Source organism: Alligator mississippiensis, chromosome 5 (genome assembly GCF_030867095.1).
Source record: "Alligator mississippiensis isolate rAllMis1 chromosome 5, rAllMis1, whole genome shotgun sequence".
In the NCBI taxonomy this organism is placed as follows: Eukaryota; Metazoa; Chordata; order Crocodylia; family Alligatoridae; genus Alligator; species Alligator mississippiensis.
Genome location: NC_081828.1, coordinates 42,549,279 through 42,565,032, shown reverse-complemented (window position 1 = coordinate 42,565,032; position 15,754 = coordinate 42,549,279). Strand labels below are relative to the sequence as shown.

The window sequence follows — 15,754 nt, the reverse complement described above, 5'->3', positions numbered from 1 at the left end:
AAATTTGTTTATTTTGGAGCGTAGCATCTGTGTTTACATGCACTAGATTTTCAAACAAATTAAGCCGAGTCCCTAGCCAGTGCCATAGGAGAGTGGGACAGTCCAGCACTACCCCCCTGGCCTGGGGCCCCCCACCCACCCCATTTCTATGCCCTGCCACACAGCTGTGGAAGCAGGGAGCTGGCAAACAAGAAAAAAAAAAGAAAAGAAAAATCCACACACAAAAAAAAAAGTGGAAGCAATTTGGAAGTGAAAGCAATTTGAAGGGGTGAACTACAATAAAAGTCACACCACCATCTGGTGGACAAAGAGGCTTATTACATGTCTTTGAGTGCCTTTGTGTTTGCACGCAATGACTCCATGGATGCAACGCTTTAATTCCTGGCAAGCCAAACTAAACTACGTCCAAGGAGTTTTAGTTTAATGCACAAAAAGACTTAAAGCATCGGGAAATCCTGCTCATGCAAACAGACATGCAGTTGCAGTGCATGAAAGGGGAAACATCGTGGTATATACATGAGTCCTAAGTCTTTACAAAACATGAGATTATCCTAAATGGTATTTACACATACACTCAATGCAGGTTACGTGCTGGGCTTGATTTTTGCCCTTACAGGCTTTGATAGGGCACATCCCTTTATCCAGAGCATCTACAGGGCACAGCCAGAGTATCTGTGGCTTAAAACCCTCTCACATTCCATAGGTTCTTTTTTCGTTTCAATAAGCAATGCAGTATAGCTCAATATAAGCAAAGTTTTGTATCTCTTATGTGTTTTTTACTAATTTAGAAATACATTGACACATGTATTTGTTAACAAGTCGAGGAGATTGCCTGCACAGTATTAATACTATCTTAAAATATATGGAATAACTGGATTCTGAGAACATAGCAATTAATTAATAATTATTAAAATAAAATATATGGGGAAACAAAATATTTTCAATCTGGTAGTAAAAAATGAATGAAGTTGTTCCATTTATTTTTTCTTTAGGAGACTGTATTGGATACCATGGCTGAAGATGTGTTTACATGCAGTGCACAGGATATATGTAGTAAGAAAACTACTTTGGCAAATGCTCCCTTGTGTTATTGCAGTGCTGACAATATTGTTGAAGAAATTGACCAGTTGACCAAAGATCTAGTGATCCTAGGTGATGGACTTTGTGATGTAGTAACTTGTAAGAAGTCAGAGTGGCATGAAAAGGTAAGGTTTGGGCTAATTTCTTGACTTCAAAATGTCTTTTAATTGCCAAATTGTTCCCGTTGACTGTTACAGTCCATCTTAGGACAATGTAAAAACAACAGCTCTGTACAAATTGTACTCTGATTCTGTCCATAAAACTAAGGACTCTTATCTTTTGTTTCAGATAATGTCCATAAGTTACATGTTTTTCAAACACAAAAAAAGGTAGGGGGCATGCCCCAAAGAGCTTATATTTGGATATAAAACGGATGTGCTTGTAACTGGGAAGGGAAGGTGTCAGAGATATAGTGATACAGAACTAGGAGAGAATGGGATCAATGATGCTATTGGAGGGATGAAAATAGGGCAGCAGATAGGAAACCTTAATGTTGGTAATAAAGGGAAAGGACAGGAGGGGTTTTAAAGGATAAGAAGTAGGAGAGAAAGGTCATGCCAGATCTTGTCAGCTTTACCAAGGCAAGTCTCTAGAGGTTTCTGAGGTGGTTGAGGGGCAGAAAGATGGAAGAAGGGAGTTGAAGAAGAAAAGGGGTGACAAGAATTGAGTGAGCCAACAAAAGAAGAAGAGTGTTGCTTGTCCAGGAAGACAGCAGATTTAAAGAGTGTAGCTGTAGTGGCAGAAGTCTGTGGGACTTTTCCCAGAAGTGTTCATTGGCACAAGAAGAGAGGTGTTGGGGGAAATCCAAAGTTGGGGGTTATCTGGATGGATCTGGTAGTGAGCATGGACAAAAGAACCACACAGAACTGAAGGATAGGACATCTGACATCAAGAGAACTGGATGGAGGAAAGTAGTATGTGCCAGGGCAGTTCTGGAAGCTGATGGTTTGGAACTCAAGAAGGGGCCAGCAGGACGGGAGAGTCAGGGGACGAGCATCATGCGAAAGGCAATTGGGTGAACATACTTGTTGAGTGAGGACTTTGATATTCAGAAAGTGAAGAGGGGAGTAAAGAGTGAAGACAAGCATGAATTGGTGGCCTTTCTGAAAAGTCAGGTTGTCATTCTAAAGTTGAAAGCCAGATGAGAAGTAGAGGTCGGGGAAGCAGTGAGTTGAAGCATGAGAGGGAGTGATCAAAATCCAAGGGCCAGGTACTGGGAAAAGCTCTGAGATGATAGACAATGTGCTATAGTTAGTGTGCAGACTAGAGGAGAAGAGACATATATGAGATGATTAGATTTTGATTTAAATTACAAGAAAAAAATGTTCTTACTGTCAGAACTGTAGGACACTGGAACAAGCTGGTTAGGGAAACTGAAAATTCTTCATTGGAAGCTTTCGAGAAGATGCTGGATAGGCATTTGTCTAGGATAGTATAGGAATAGCTCATCTTGCATTTGTGCAGAGAGTTGGACTAGATTACCCTCGAGATCCCTTCCACCCTATAATCTCTTGATTTTCAGTGACTGGGAGGAGTGCAGGAGAGGTCAGCATAACAGAAGAGCAGCTATGGAGAGAACATCATTAAGGTCGGGGAGGGGTGGAATCCAGAGACAGTGGACATGGTCGCAGGTTTTTTGCTGGTAAAGTCTAATTCCTATCTTCCGTTGGGATGATTTGTACAGACCTAGTTCATATTCTCTGTCATAGGTTATTAGGCATCTGTGAATACATTAGTCAAACATTGTTATATATACAATCAGAGGGGAAAGCATACAGTAATACAGTGGAAAAGATGATATTTTGAATTCTTAATAAAATTTCTAATGTATAGTTACCAGAGCAAAGTATACCTGTGACCCCTTTCATGTATATTATCAGATGTGCTATTAAATATTATCTCTAATATTAAATAATAGCGTCTTAACTTCTGTATGTTTAAAATATTCACCTCAAGACTGTATTCAGGTAACTTTTATAAAGAGCCAGGAAATTAAATCCAAAAAAGAAGAAGGTATAGGAGTCTAACATTTTACATTGAAATAAATGCCTAGAAAGTGTGCTTTTGAATGATTTGCTTGGTTGCACATTCCAGTATATCTGAAATTCAGTGAACATGACTGAATACATTGAATACTTATTGTAAATGAATGATGTGCAACTTAGTGGTTTGATTAAAGGATGGTTGATTACAAGGCCTCTCCCTCCCCACCCCCTTCTGCATCTTACAAAATTGAATCATTCCATAATATCAGCTGACAGCACCTTTTGGGGGCAGTATGAGGTCAGATGAATCTCCATTTGTCCTTTTTATATCAGTCCTCCCTCCTGTCAATTTCCCCTCAGTCTGCCTTATTCCTTACAGGTTGGCAGCTTACTGAATGTATCACCTTTCCTACCTCCCATTCAGATCCTCTTCTGAAGCGGGGTGGGGGGGATGATATAGAAAGGAGAACATGTCAGAGAAGGGAAAGAGAGAACAGCAGCTAGTGGAGCCTTTAGCATTGTTTCCACATCTTGTGTTGACAAGGCCAGGAAATGGCATTGGGTGTCTTACAATTGCTGCCTGTGAGAGCTGCACCTCTTTTGCAGCCTTGGGGCCCAGCCCACCCCTTTAGGTTAGAATGTCTGACAACAAATGTGCATCCACAAAATAAGCTGTATAAACTATTATATCTCAGCAAATGAAAATTGATTTTCATCCAGCCACTGAAGGCACACCTGCAACTTACAGCCTACGCGCCTTGTAAATTTGAAGTTCCTACTACCTGTGTGTTACTAGACCTTCTACAAAAAAAGCTCTGAAAACTTATTAATAATTGTAAAAGTGTATTTTCCAGTTCTCTTCTTTTTGGAAAAGGGCTAGCACATTTTTTTCCTGACACTCTATGCAAAATCACCTACACCTGCTAAGAACAAGCTACCCATATTTCAATTCAAAGGAGAACAGCTTATCAAGGGAATAACATCCGAAAAAGACCATTGAGCACAATGTATTGTGTAGGTTATGTTGGTATTTCTCAGGGTATAGTAAAGTCACTGCTGTGATGGTTTGTCTTATTTCCATCTGAAAACCACCTGTTTGTTGCAGTGTTGGAGGCAAATCATTTAATCACTGTGTAGTTGAATTTAGTTAATTTACACTTGGCAACTCTTGTAATTAGAATCAGTTCTCCAATGGGAAGTTTTTTGTTGTCCCTCAACTCTTTCTTTGAACCTGTGACCGGAATGACACTTGAATCAATTCTGACTGTGGAAAGATTTCTCTTCTCACAAACACTGAACGGCAGACAGCTGAATATTTTAGGAATCAAATGATTTGTCATCTTAATTGATGTGACAGTTTTACTGATTCCCATATGTGAGGGAGTAATGGGTTCAGCATCTTGGAGGAGGAGAGACAGGAACCATACCTGTAATGGCGGAAATGTGATCTGAATACTCAGCTTTATTCTTTTCTAGTGAGTATTGGGCAAAAAAAAAAAAATTGTCCTTTGGAAACATTTTCAGGATTTGCAAGCAATCAAGTAGTTGCATGAAATGATTAAGCTTTAAAAATGTTCCTGTGCCCAGAAATAAGCCAACCTGCAAAAGGAAAAATGTTCTTCTTCCACAAGAGAACTTGCTATTATTCCCCCCCTTCCCATGAAGTAATTCATTTATTATTTACTTAGTTTGAAAAGGGATTTAGTTTCAAGCTGAGTTAAATATTCAGCAAGTGCTTGTTGGAATGTTGGAAGACATCTGGGGGAAGATGGTGATTTCTTTAGTTTTATTTCTATAAACACTCCAACCCTGCTGATTTTTTGTGAAGCATGTGATGGTGCAAATGAGAATCTTCTGTGTTCCTCAACACTCCTGAGGAAGTCAAAACCCTTTGGGATTGTAGTGTATTTATGCTGCACTGCTGCTCAAGCTCACAGGCCACTTTTGAGGATTAAGCACCCCCCTACAGATCCACTCATGTGAAATAGAATACACTTCTGCCATACAGTCAGAGCCCACTACAAAACAGCAATTACTGTGGTTGTGCACTTGCTCCATCACGGATCTGAATGTTGAGACCTGCAAGTAAGGAAGACTCCTGCCCCTTGCCATAATTTTTCAATGGCTTTTATCCAGGGCTGTATCCTCTGCTGCCTTCTTTGTTTCTAACTTGTGGCACAGCTTTCTCTGTTCATGCTTCTTTTAGAGCAGGGGTGTCAAATGTATGGCCTGTGTGCTGGATCTGGCCCATGGAACCATGTTGTCTGGCTTGCTGGACTACCAGAAGGACCAGGAACTTAGGGGTGGGGTCCACTACTGAAATCCTGGGCATGGACCCTCACTGGGGATGTGTGTCAATAGCAAGGGGTTGAGTAACACTTGCATTAACCATTGTGATTGCCACTGCCCCCCACCCCGTCATTCTTCACCCATATCCTAAATTTCTTATTAAGGCTGTTGTCACATCAAGATCTGGCTTGGAAGGAAGGGTGAGTTTGACGGGCCTTTACCTTGGGAGATCTGGTTTCAGTTCTGTCACCAACTTCATATGTGACATTAGTCACTTCATTGAATCCCCAGCTCCCTATCTGTAGACTCAGGATGGGATTCCTACCATTCTCTTGCCCTTTGCCTTGTATATTTAGATTATAAGAATTTACAGCAGGACAGTTTCTTGTTATGTCAATTTACTGTGCTTCACACAGTAAGGCTGCAGTGTTAATTGCAAACCCTTGGTGCTAGTGCAATACAAATGGCTTTGAGCTGTTCCCTTTTTGATTTGAGGCTTGCCACACTGCTCCAGATCGATACAATAGGAGTTCAAGAGGAGCAGTGTTTTTGACAGCGCAATGTCTTTTTGCCTGGCTTATCCAATTTTTGAACTTTCTTCAAAAGAAATAATTTCCCAAAGGTCAATTTACCTTTTTATTTCCTGTGACAAAGTGGTGCCTAGTTCCAGGTCAGCATCCAGGTGAGGTGAAGGAGATAATTTGTTGTGAAGAACGGAAATGGAGTAGCCAGCTGTGTAGGCAAGCCATGCTGTTATGTGGTCTGATGTGGTGGCTAAAAGTAGTCATTGATGGCATGATAGCACAGATAATAGCTTGGACTTCTTTGACATTCAGGCCAGATCCAGATTCTTTGCATCTTCTCTTCTGGACTTCATTATGCTTTCCCTCTAAAACCAGCACTTGAATAATTTGCATGGCTCAACAAAAGAAGTCTCAAGTTTTCAGAAACCCATGCACAGTAGGGCTGTGCAAAATGGGCCCTATTTGATTTGGATTCAGATTTGGCCCGAATCTGAAGATTCAATGCTGATTCAGTGAATCAGCAATTTGAACACAGGCACAGCTTTAAAAGTTTTTTCTACATACCTTGAGGTAGCAGCACAGCTCATGATTGCTGCAGTGCTGGGGCAGATGGAGAGTCCCACAGGAGCACAGGGACTCTCCAGCGTGCTCGGAAGTGGACCAGAAGTACTTCCCGTCAACTTCCAGGTCTGCCAGGGAGCACGCTGGGGGGCCCCCTGTGCCCCACCAGCTTGGCGATCAGCTGCAGGGGGACCCCCAGGTGCCCAGACTCAGGAGGCACCAGACGCCAAACTGGGGGGGAGGGGCGCAGGGAGGCCCCCCCCTGCTGCTTCCCCTGTGGACCAGGAAGTGGACCGGAGGTACTTCTGGTCCACTTCTGGGTCTGCTGCCGAGTGCACTGGGGAGCCCCCCGTGCTTCTGTGGGATGCTGCATCTGCCCCAGCACTGCAGTGTTCAGAGCCCCTGCTACCTAGAGGTATGTGGAAAAAACATATAAAGCTGTATCTACGTCCGAATTGCCAAATCTGTCCGAATCTCTTTGAATCGATTCGGAGAGATTAAAGGGTCCTCTGACTCAATTCAGATTCAGAGATTCGGCCACCAAATCCGGTTGAATCTCCGCTGAATTGAATCAGGGACTGAAGCTTCACACAGCCCTAATGCACAGGCCCTTTGATATTCGTTCTCACATCTTTTGGCACTCTTGTAGGTAAATCCTCTTCAGCTGTCTTCCTCTTCTGATAACCTATCACAGTAACTCCTTAGCTTATGGAATTTGGCTTGGATATGACCTTGAACACTTTCAAAAGAATCCTCCATGAGGAAATGGACACCTTTGTTCAGAAGCTGGTTTTATTATTCTCCAGGACCTGGTTATTTTATTCTCTTAAGTAATCTGAATAGTCCTTGCATTTTCCCAGCATTTTGCATACAAGCCATCTCAGCTTATTGCTTTGCTGTACAACGATCTGGACAATCTAATACAAAAAGATTTGTAAAGACCCTTGTCTTCTGTAAAAGAACAAATGCCTTTGTGCTATTCTCCTGCTTGCCATTTGATTTTTATGTCATTTGTTAATGAGGTAGGTAAGTCCAGGGATGAAATCATTCTTCACCCATATCCTAAATTTCTTATTAAGGCAGTGCCTGAATTTCTTTGCTCTGTGTTTGTCTTTAAAACTTACAGTTAACTGGAATGGGCTATGCTGCCTTGGCTGGCTCTGGCAGGTTTTATAAAGCATGAGACACGGCAAGCCATATGGTATTTCTGGCTGGTGCCCGCTTCTAGTGCATAGTAAGAATGTTCATTAGTTTTGCCACAGAGACTGAAATATCCCACAGCCACATTGTTGCTTGTTCTGCTGATCGTTGCTGTGGAATTACAGAATTGTGATGGCTTGGAGGAAGTAGCTTATGAATAGACATTACTTCCCACTTTCATGCAAATGTGTGAGACTGCTGTGTCTTTTCATGAGCACAGGGTGGCACAGCTGTGCTTGTATGCTGGTATATGCCCTACCCGAGGTGTAGATGGCATGGATTGTAACCTGTCCCCTAGAACAGGAGTTGGCAACATTTTGCAGCTGGGAGCTGCTTTTAATGTAGCTTAGCTCCGAGCATGGGTTGTTTCCAACCTGGCCCATGCCACGGAAGCTGGAGTCACAGTCGCTTCTCCCCCAAGTGCTGCCACTGCTGCTTCTCTTCACTGCCTGGGTGAACCCCTTGGCTCTGTGGGCTGGATAAAATGGTTCAGTGATCTTTAGGTTTCTCGCACCTGCCTTAGAGCAAAAGGAAACTGGAAGGTAGAGTGCAATTCTTCTTTCTGTCCTGTCCCATAAACAGGGCTCAAGGCAAAGTCCCAAATGAGCCCTCACCAGAAAATGCTCTGAAGGAATATTTGCCTAGGATAAGTTTCTCTTTTGAAGCAAAATTGTTCACATTCTTTTTCTGCTATTTATTTCATGTACTATAGTTCACAAGGGTTTTTGCAAATATGAAGATACAGAGAAAATTAGCAGAATGAATAGTTAATTACACAAGGAGGACACTGAGTGGAAGTCTACTGATGCTCTTCATTCAGAAAAAAGAGGCTAGTTTAAAACATCAAAGGGCCCCCTCTCCCCTCCCCTCCACTCTCCCATGGCCCCAAAGCACCTATGCATTCCACTTCATATTTAAAAACCTCCATCTGGAGCAGTAAGTAGCTGTCAGTTGAGTTTTTCTTGTAAAATGAAACTGAATTGCTAAGAGGGCCACAGGAGCAGCTGTGGAAAGTGTGTGGATGTCTGGACCTGGTGTCTGGAAGTTGGGGTTGACAAAACTCAGCAAGGCAAGAGTAGAAATCTATTCAGAGAGAGCAGTGGTTATGTAGCAGGACACTGGAGGAGACGAGACTAAACTTTAGTGTGCAGTTTTAATATAAATTGTGGACCAAATTTGTGATTGACGTGGCTCCCTTGGCTTTAATGGAGCTGTGCTACTAGAGATTGTGGTCCTATATAAAGTAGTAGGAAGTGGATTGTTGTTCCAAGGCTTTTGTGTTGTGGTACACTGATCTCTGTTTTGGTTGTCACAACATGTTTAGCAAAATTTCTCATTGGAGATTTCAAGCAGCATGGTACTAATATAAGTGCCTTTCAGAGAACATACAACAGATTTAGTCAGTTGCTACTGAAGGACATTTTGTGCTGTGCTGTGTTGGTGGGAAGGTGATGAGGAGGAAGAAAGATGCATGGCATAGCCTCTTACCATGCAGTACAGTGGTTGTTTTCTTAATGGTTCTAATCATGCACAGATATCTTCTGTGTCAGATCAATTACTTAGCTAACCTGGTTTAGATCTAGCATCTAAGAGTTATGGTGGACAGATGCAGCTCAGAGACTCTTTGAGAGAATCCTGGTGGTTTTTGCATTCTGGGCCAGGCTTATCAGGCTTGACTAGTCAGTGTTAATAAGCCTGCAGCATACAAGGAAATGAAAAAGGTGTAAGGATTTATTTTTTGTTTGCAGATATACTTTGATGTGCATATAACTGAAGTGGCTACCAAAGTATGCGAGAGAGGGTCTGAATGCACTGGTAGTTAAATTGGCAGACCAATTCTGAACACACACAAAGCTTGTAAAAACTGGACATAAATTACCAGGCTGGCATTTTCTACTGGGCTCACTTTCATTCTTTGCAGGCTTCAGCTCCTTCAGGGGGGAAAAGAGAGACGTTAAAATATAGTGCTCTTTTATTTTGTGTGCAAACCTCTGCCGTTTCAAGTGAGTCCATGTGAAAGTTTCTCTTAAGCTTACCAAAGGGGGCTGCTTTCCTTACCTTTAGACAGGCAGGACAGAATGTTTCTTCAGGTGTCAGAATTAGTTAAAGTGTAATCAATAATCAGTATTAATATTTTACTCACATTATTTGCCAAGATGTTGGATATCAACTGAATCAATAAAACATGTAGCAACACAGCTGGAAAACTATGCCCAGTAAATTTTGGATGAGCTTTATTTAACAATATACTGTAAGGGAACTCATTCCAATGAGAGGCCATCTTTTGTAGGTAGTATAAATATTTTAGTGCCTTTTTAGGGAAAAAAGCAAAGTGTATTCATGTTTTTGCAGCTAACATATAATATATATCACAGAATCATTGGTTTACAGAAAAATAGGGCTGAAAGAGACTTCAAGAGGTCATTTCATCCAATCTCTTCGCTTAAGGCAGGATCATCTCTATCTTATCCATCCTATACAAATGTTTGTCTTGCCTTCACTTGAAAACATCCAGTGACAGAGATTCCCTAACCTCTTCAGATAATTGGTTTTAGTATTTACCCAATATTGGAGTTAGAAAATTCTATCTGATCTCCAACCCAAATGTCTCCTTTTACAATTTCTGCCTATTACTTCTTGTCTTGTACCTAATGGTCACAGAACAACTGATTGCTCTTCTTTCTATGGTAACCCTTTTTTGTATTTGAGGACTGTTAGCAAATCCTCACTTTAGTCTTTTCTCAGCTAAACAAACCTAGTTCTTCCAGTGATCTTTGTGCCCGTCAGCCCACCTCTGACCTGAACTGGGTCACTCTGCCCATAGCCCGAAAAGGTTGTTGACTGTTGGTTTAAGGGGTTCAGTTCATAAAGGGTTTGTTTTCTGAAGAGATGTTAAAACTCTGTAAAAATAATGCTATAAAAGCTTCAGTGTTGAAGCAGTGCTTCAATGCCACTGGAAGCCTGTTAGTTCTGATCAGGTATTTTCTGTTTGATTCTACAACCCAAGATTAAGATTTGGAAGAACAAAATTGCAAATAAGCAAGCAATTTATTCTCTTGAGCAAGACTGGTGTTCCTTCCATTCCTGTAATTTATAACTGTCAAGAACATTTTCAAAGCAGCACTGACTGTCTTTGTGAAAATGTCTGGATTGTTATACTGGCAAATTATATTTTTCTTTTCCAGGCCCTGAATGTTACTAAATGGTGTTTCTGTGACATAATAGTTGAACTTCAAAATTTAAAATAAAGATGGTAAAGGTAACTTAACATTGATGTAAAATAGATGCATTATACAATTTTAGGTATTATTCTTTGGAATATATGGTAATTTTAGTATCATAGAAATTGAAGGAAGGAATACATTAAGTCATCTAGTCCAGGGGTGCTCAATCCCTGGCCCACAGGCCAAATCTGGCCACCAGTGCTATGTAAGATGACTTCTGGGGCTCCCCACAGATCCTGTGGAGAGCCCTGTGGGCTGTGACCCTGCGCACTAAATGGGGTGGGCAGGGTGCCATGGGGCATAATCCCAGCATGGGAGAGCCAGGAGGGGGCAGTGCAGGGTCCTCAGAGACTGATCCCAGCCAGACAGGGCAGCACAGAACCTCTGGAGTCTGATCCTGAGCTCTGTGTTACCTCCACCTGGTGGTATTGGGCTCTGGGACCCAGCGTTGTCTCTGCCCAGTCCCCATGTGCTGAGATCTGGCTCCAGTGGCTCTGCACTTCCCTTGCTGAGCCAGGATCAGGCTCCAGCTGGGTGGGAGTGGTGTGGGACCTAATCGGGCCTGCAGACTGGCTCTGCACCTTTTATCTTCTCCGTGGGGCAAGATACTGTGAGCATCGCTGATTTTGTCCATCCCATATAAGTTCTGAAATATGCTTTATGCATGGAATATTTAGGAGCCCTCAGTGGAAATAAAACTAGGCCAATGCTGGATACTTTTTAAGAATGGTTCACTACTTTGCAGTACTTCTTTGAGTCTGGTTTGAATTATATCAATAATGGCACTATCCACCCTTTTTAAAGAGATTATTCTGTTCTCTAGTTAACTTCCCTTAAGAAGCATATGCTTGGGTAATGTAAATTATGTTTTCCCCATTTGTGTCCTGCTGGCTTACAATGGGAACTTATTCCAAGAAGGATTGCTAGGAAGAGACAGGATGCACCTGAGGAAGAAAGGAAAGAACATTTTTACAGACTGGCTCGCTAACCTAGTGAGGAGGGCTTTAAATTAGGTTTGCTGTGGGATAGAGACCAAAGCCCTGTGGTAAGTGGGGAAGTGGGTGACCTGGAGGAAGGGCAAACAGGAGGGGGCAGCAGGGGAGGCCTTTTTATTCTTCTTGAGAAAGTAGGGCAGTTAGCTCAGGTATCTGTACACGAATGTACAGAGCCTGGGACACAAGCAGGAAGAATTGGAAGTCCTTGCACAGTCACAGAACTATGACGTGATTGGAATAACAGAGACTTGGTGGGGTAGTTTACATGACTGGAACACTGTTACAGATGGGTATAAACTGTTCAGGAAGGACAGACGGGAGAAGAGGAAGAGGAGTTGATTCATACGTAAAAGAGCTGTATGATTGCTCAGAGCTCCGGTATGAAATTGGAGACAGTCCTGTTGAAAGTCTCTTGGTTAGGGGCAGAGGGGAGAGCAACAAGAGTGATGTCGTGGTGGGTGTCTGCTCTAGACCACCACACCAGGAGGATGAGGTAGATGGGACTTTCTTTAAACGGCTAGCGCAGGTTTCCCAATCATAGGCTCCGGTTCTCATGGGGGACTTCAGCCACCCTGACATGTGCTGGGAGAGCAATACAGCAGCACAAAGGCAATCCAGGAGGTTTTTGGAGTGGGTTGGGGACAGCTTCCTGGTACAAGTGTTGGAGAGGCCAACTAAGAACTGTGCTCTTCTTGACCTGCTACTCACAAACAGGGAGAATTGGTGGGGAACGTAGTAGTGGTTGGCAACCTAGGCAACAGTGACCATGAGATGACTGAGTTCAGGATCCTGAGGAAAAGAAAAAAGGAGAGCAGCAAGGTACAGACCCTGGACTTCAGAAAAGCAGACTTTGACTTGCTTAGGGAACTGATGGGCAGGATCCCCTGGGAGGCTAGTCTAAGGGGAAAAGGAGTCCAGGAGACTTGGCTGTAGTTAGAAAAAAATCTTATTGAGGGTACAGGAAGCCCAGCAAGTATAGCAGAAGACCAGCTTGGCTTCTCAGCAAACTCTTCAGTGAGCTAAAACACAAAAAATAAGCTTACAAGAAGTGGAAACTTGGACAAATGACTGGGGAGGAGTATAGGAGCATTGCTTGGGCATGCAGGCATGAAATCAGGAAGACCAAAGAACAATTACAGCTAGCAAGGGATGTGAAGGGCAACAAGAAGGATTTCTACAAGTATGTCAGCAACAACAGGAAGATCAAGGAAAGTGTGAGTCCCTTGCTAAATGGGGTAAGCAGCCTAGTGACAGAGGATGCAGAAAAGGCTGAGGTTTTCAATGCCTTTTTCACCTCGCTCTTCACAGGCAAGGTCAGCTTCCAAACTACTGCACCTGGCAGCACAGTTTGGGGACAAGGTGAGCAACTGACAGTGGTGAAACAACATGTTAGGGACTATTTAGAAAAGCTGGACACGTACAAGTCCATGGGACTGGAATGCACCTGAGGCTGTTGAGGGAATTGGCCGATGTGATTGCAGAGCCACTAGCCGTCATCTTTGAAAACTCATAGAGATGGGGAGAGGTCCCAGACAGTTGGAAGCAGGCAAATATAGTAGCCATCTGCAAGAAAGGGGAGGAGGATCCAGGGAACTACACACTAGTCAGCTTCACATTAGTCCCTGGAAAAATCATGGAGCAGGTCCTCAAGCAATCCATTTCTAAGCACTTGGAAGAGGGGAAGGTAATTAGGATCAGTCAGCATGGATTCACCAAGGGGAAGTCATGCCTGACCAATCTGATTGCCTTCTATGATGAGATGACTGGCTGTGTGGATGCAGGGAAAACAGTGGATGTGATATACCTTAACTTTAGCAAGGCTTTGGATATGATTTCCCACAGTATTTTCTCAGGCAAGCTAGGGAAGTACAGTTTGGATGAATGGAATGTAAGGTGGATAGAAAACTGGCTGAATCATTGGGCTGGATCATCAGAGGGTAGTAGTCAATGGCTCAGTGTCTAGTTGGCAACTGGTATTAAGTGGAGTGCCCCAGAGGTCATTTCTGGGGCCAGTTTTGTCCAATATCTTCATCAGTGACCTGGAAGATGGTATAGAGTGCACCCTCAGTAAATTTGCAGATGACACCAAGCTGTGGGGAATAGTGGATATGCTGGAGAGTAGGGCTAGGATTCAGAGAGACCTCAACAAATTGGAGGATTGGGCCAAATGAAATCCCAGGAGGTTCAGTAAGGACAAATACAAAGTCTTGTACTTAGGATGGAACAATCAGGCTGGGGACCACCTGGCTAAGCAGCAGTTCTGCGGAAAAGGACCCAGGAGTTACAGTGGGAAATAAAATGAATATGAGCTACCAGTGTGCCTTTGCGAAAATGGCTAACAGCATACTGGTCTGCGTTAGTAGGCTCGTTGCCAGCACATCAAGTGAAGTGATTCTTCCCCTCTATTCAGCACTGGTGAGGCCACATCTGGAGAACTGTGTCTAGTTCCGGGCCCCCTACTATAGAAAGGATGTGGACAAATTGGAGAGTCCAGCGGAGGGCAACGAAAATGATCAGGGGACTGGGGGCACACAACGTCTAAGGAGATGCTGAAGCAACTGGGCTTGTTTAGAAGAGAAGACAGATGGGGATTTAATAGCAGCCTTCAATTACCTGAAGGGGTGGTTTGAAAGAGGATGGAGCTAAAATGTTCTTAGTGGTGGCAGATGACAGAACAAGGAGCAATGGTCTCAAGTTGAGCAAAGGAAGTTTAGGCTAGATATTAGGGCTGTGCAAAATGGCTATGTCTCATTTCAATTTTGGATTTGGCTGTTTCGGAGCACAGTGATTCGTTTTGGTGTTTCAAATCGCGGCTCTGTTTTGATTCGACCAAATCTGTTTCGGAGTTTCGATGCTGTTTCAGAGATTCAGTTTGGCTGGAGAGAGGCAGGCACAGCCAGGCAGCTGCAGGTTCTCCTGCAGCTCTTCTGGCTATGCCTGCCTCTCCCCGGGGTGGGGGGGGGGGCGGGGAACCATGGGAGAAGCCTCAATGGCTGCCTTGCCGTGCCCCATCTCCCACCCGGCCCCAGCCTAGTCCTGGCACTTTATAAAAAAAAAAAAATAAGCAAGAAAAGAAAAAAAAAAAAGCTCAGCACTCCCCGTCTGCAGCAGTGGTGATTGGGGCATCTGAGGGCTTGTGGCAGAGCCCCCCTGTGCATCATGAGGCAGCAGGGAACAGTGGAGATTGCGCGCCCCTCCCTCCCCCCACCAGCCACCCATGCAGCAGCTGCCCCATGGTGCAGGTGCAGTGGAGCTCGGCATGGCATCATGCGCTGTCTGGGAGTTGGGGCAGCTTCACATGTCCCAGTGGCACGAGCGACGCATGCCCCCAGAGGCTGAGGAGGAACGGCAATCTCCCACAGGCGGCTGCAGTGTCAGCAGTGGGGGCGTGGTGGTGGCAAGCAGGGAGCTCCCACAGGCGGCCATGGCAATGTTGGTGGCAAGGGGAGGAGAGCACCCACAGATGTCGCCAGCAGCGTCAGCGGTGCTTCTTTCAGGGGTTGCACTACCAATCTCAGGGGGTGCATGTACACCTGTGTGCACCCCTTACGGTCACCAGTGCCCAGTGACACCAGCTCCCAGACAGCACGTGGCACCCTGACGAGCCGTGCTGCACCTGCACCATGGTGTTTAGTTTTGGAGATGTTCTAGAGCCTTCCATTTCATTTCAGATTCGGTGTTTCAGGCACAGAAACAGGCCGAAACACCTCCGAAATGAAACGGCTGATGAAATGTCACACAGCCCTACTAGATGTCAGGAAGAACTTTCTCAGTAGGGGGGTAGTAAAACATTGGAACAGGTTACTCCAAGAGGTGATGGAATCCTTATCCTTGAAGGTTTTAAGACCCAGCTAGACAAAGCCTTGGGTGGGCTGATCTAGTTGGGGCTGATCCTG

At 43.9% G+C, this 15,754-nt stretch overlaps 1 protein-coding gene across 4 annotated transcripts in view; it reads left to right on the top strand.

Moving 5' to 3' along the window:
- TEDC1 (tubulin epsilon and delta complex 1) overlaps positions 1-15,754 on the top strand; it is a 155,415-nt gene that overhangs the window by 106,723 nt on the left and 32,938 nt on the right. For 3 of the 4 annotated variants that reach the window (XM_059728257.1, XM_059728256.1, XM_014605154.3), the window contains one exon: positions 993-1,205. The exons of the other annotated variant lie outside the window; for it this stretch is intronic. In XM_059728257.1, the coding sequence (XP_059584240.1) occupies positions 993-1,205 (213 nt within the window). The remainder of the gene's footprint in view (positions 1-992; positions 1,206-15,754) is intronic. 4 annotated transcript variants of the gene reach the window in all.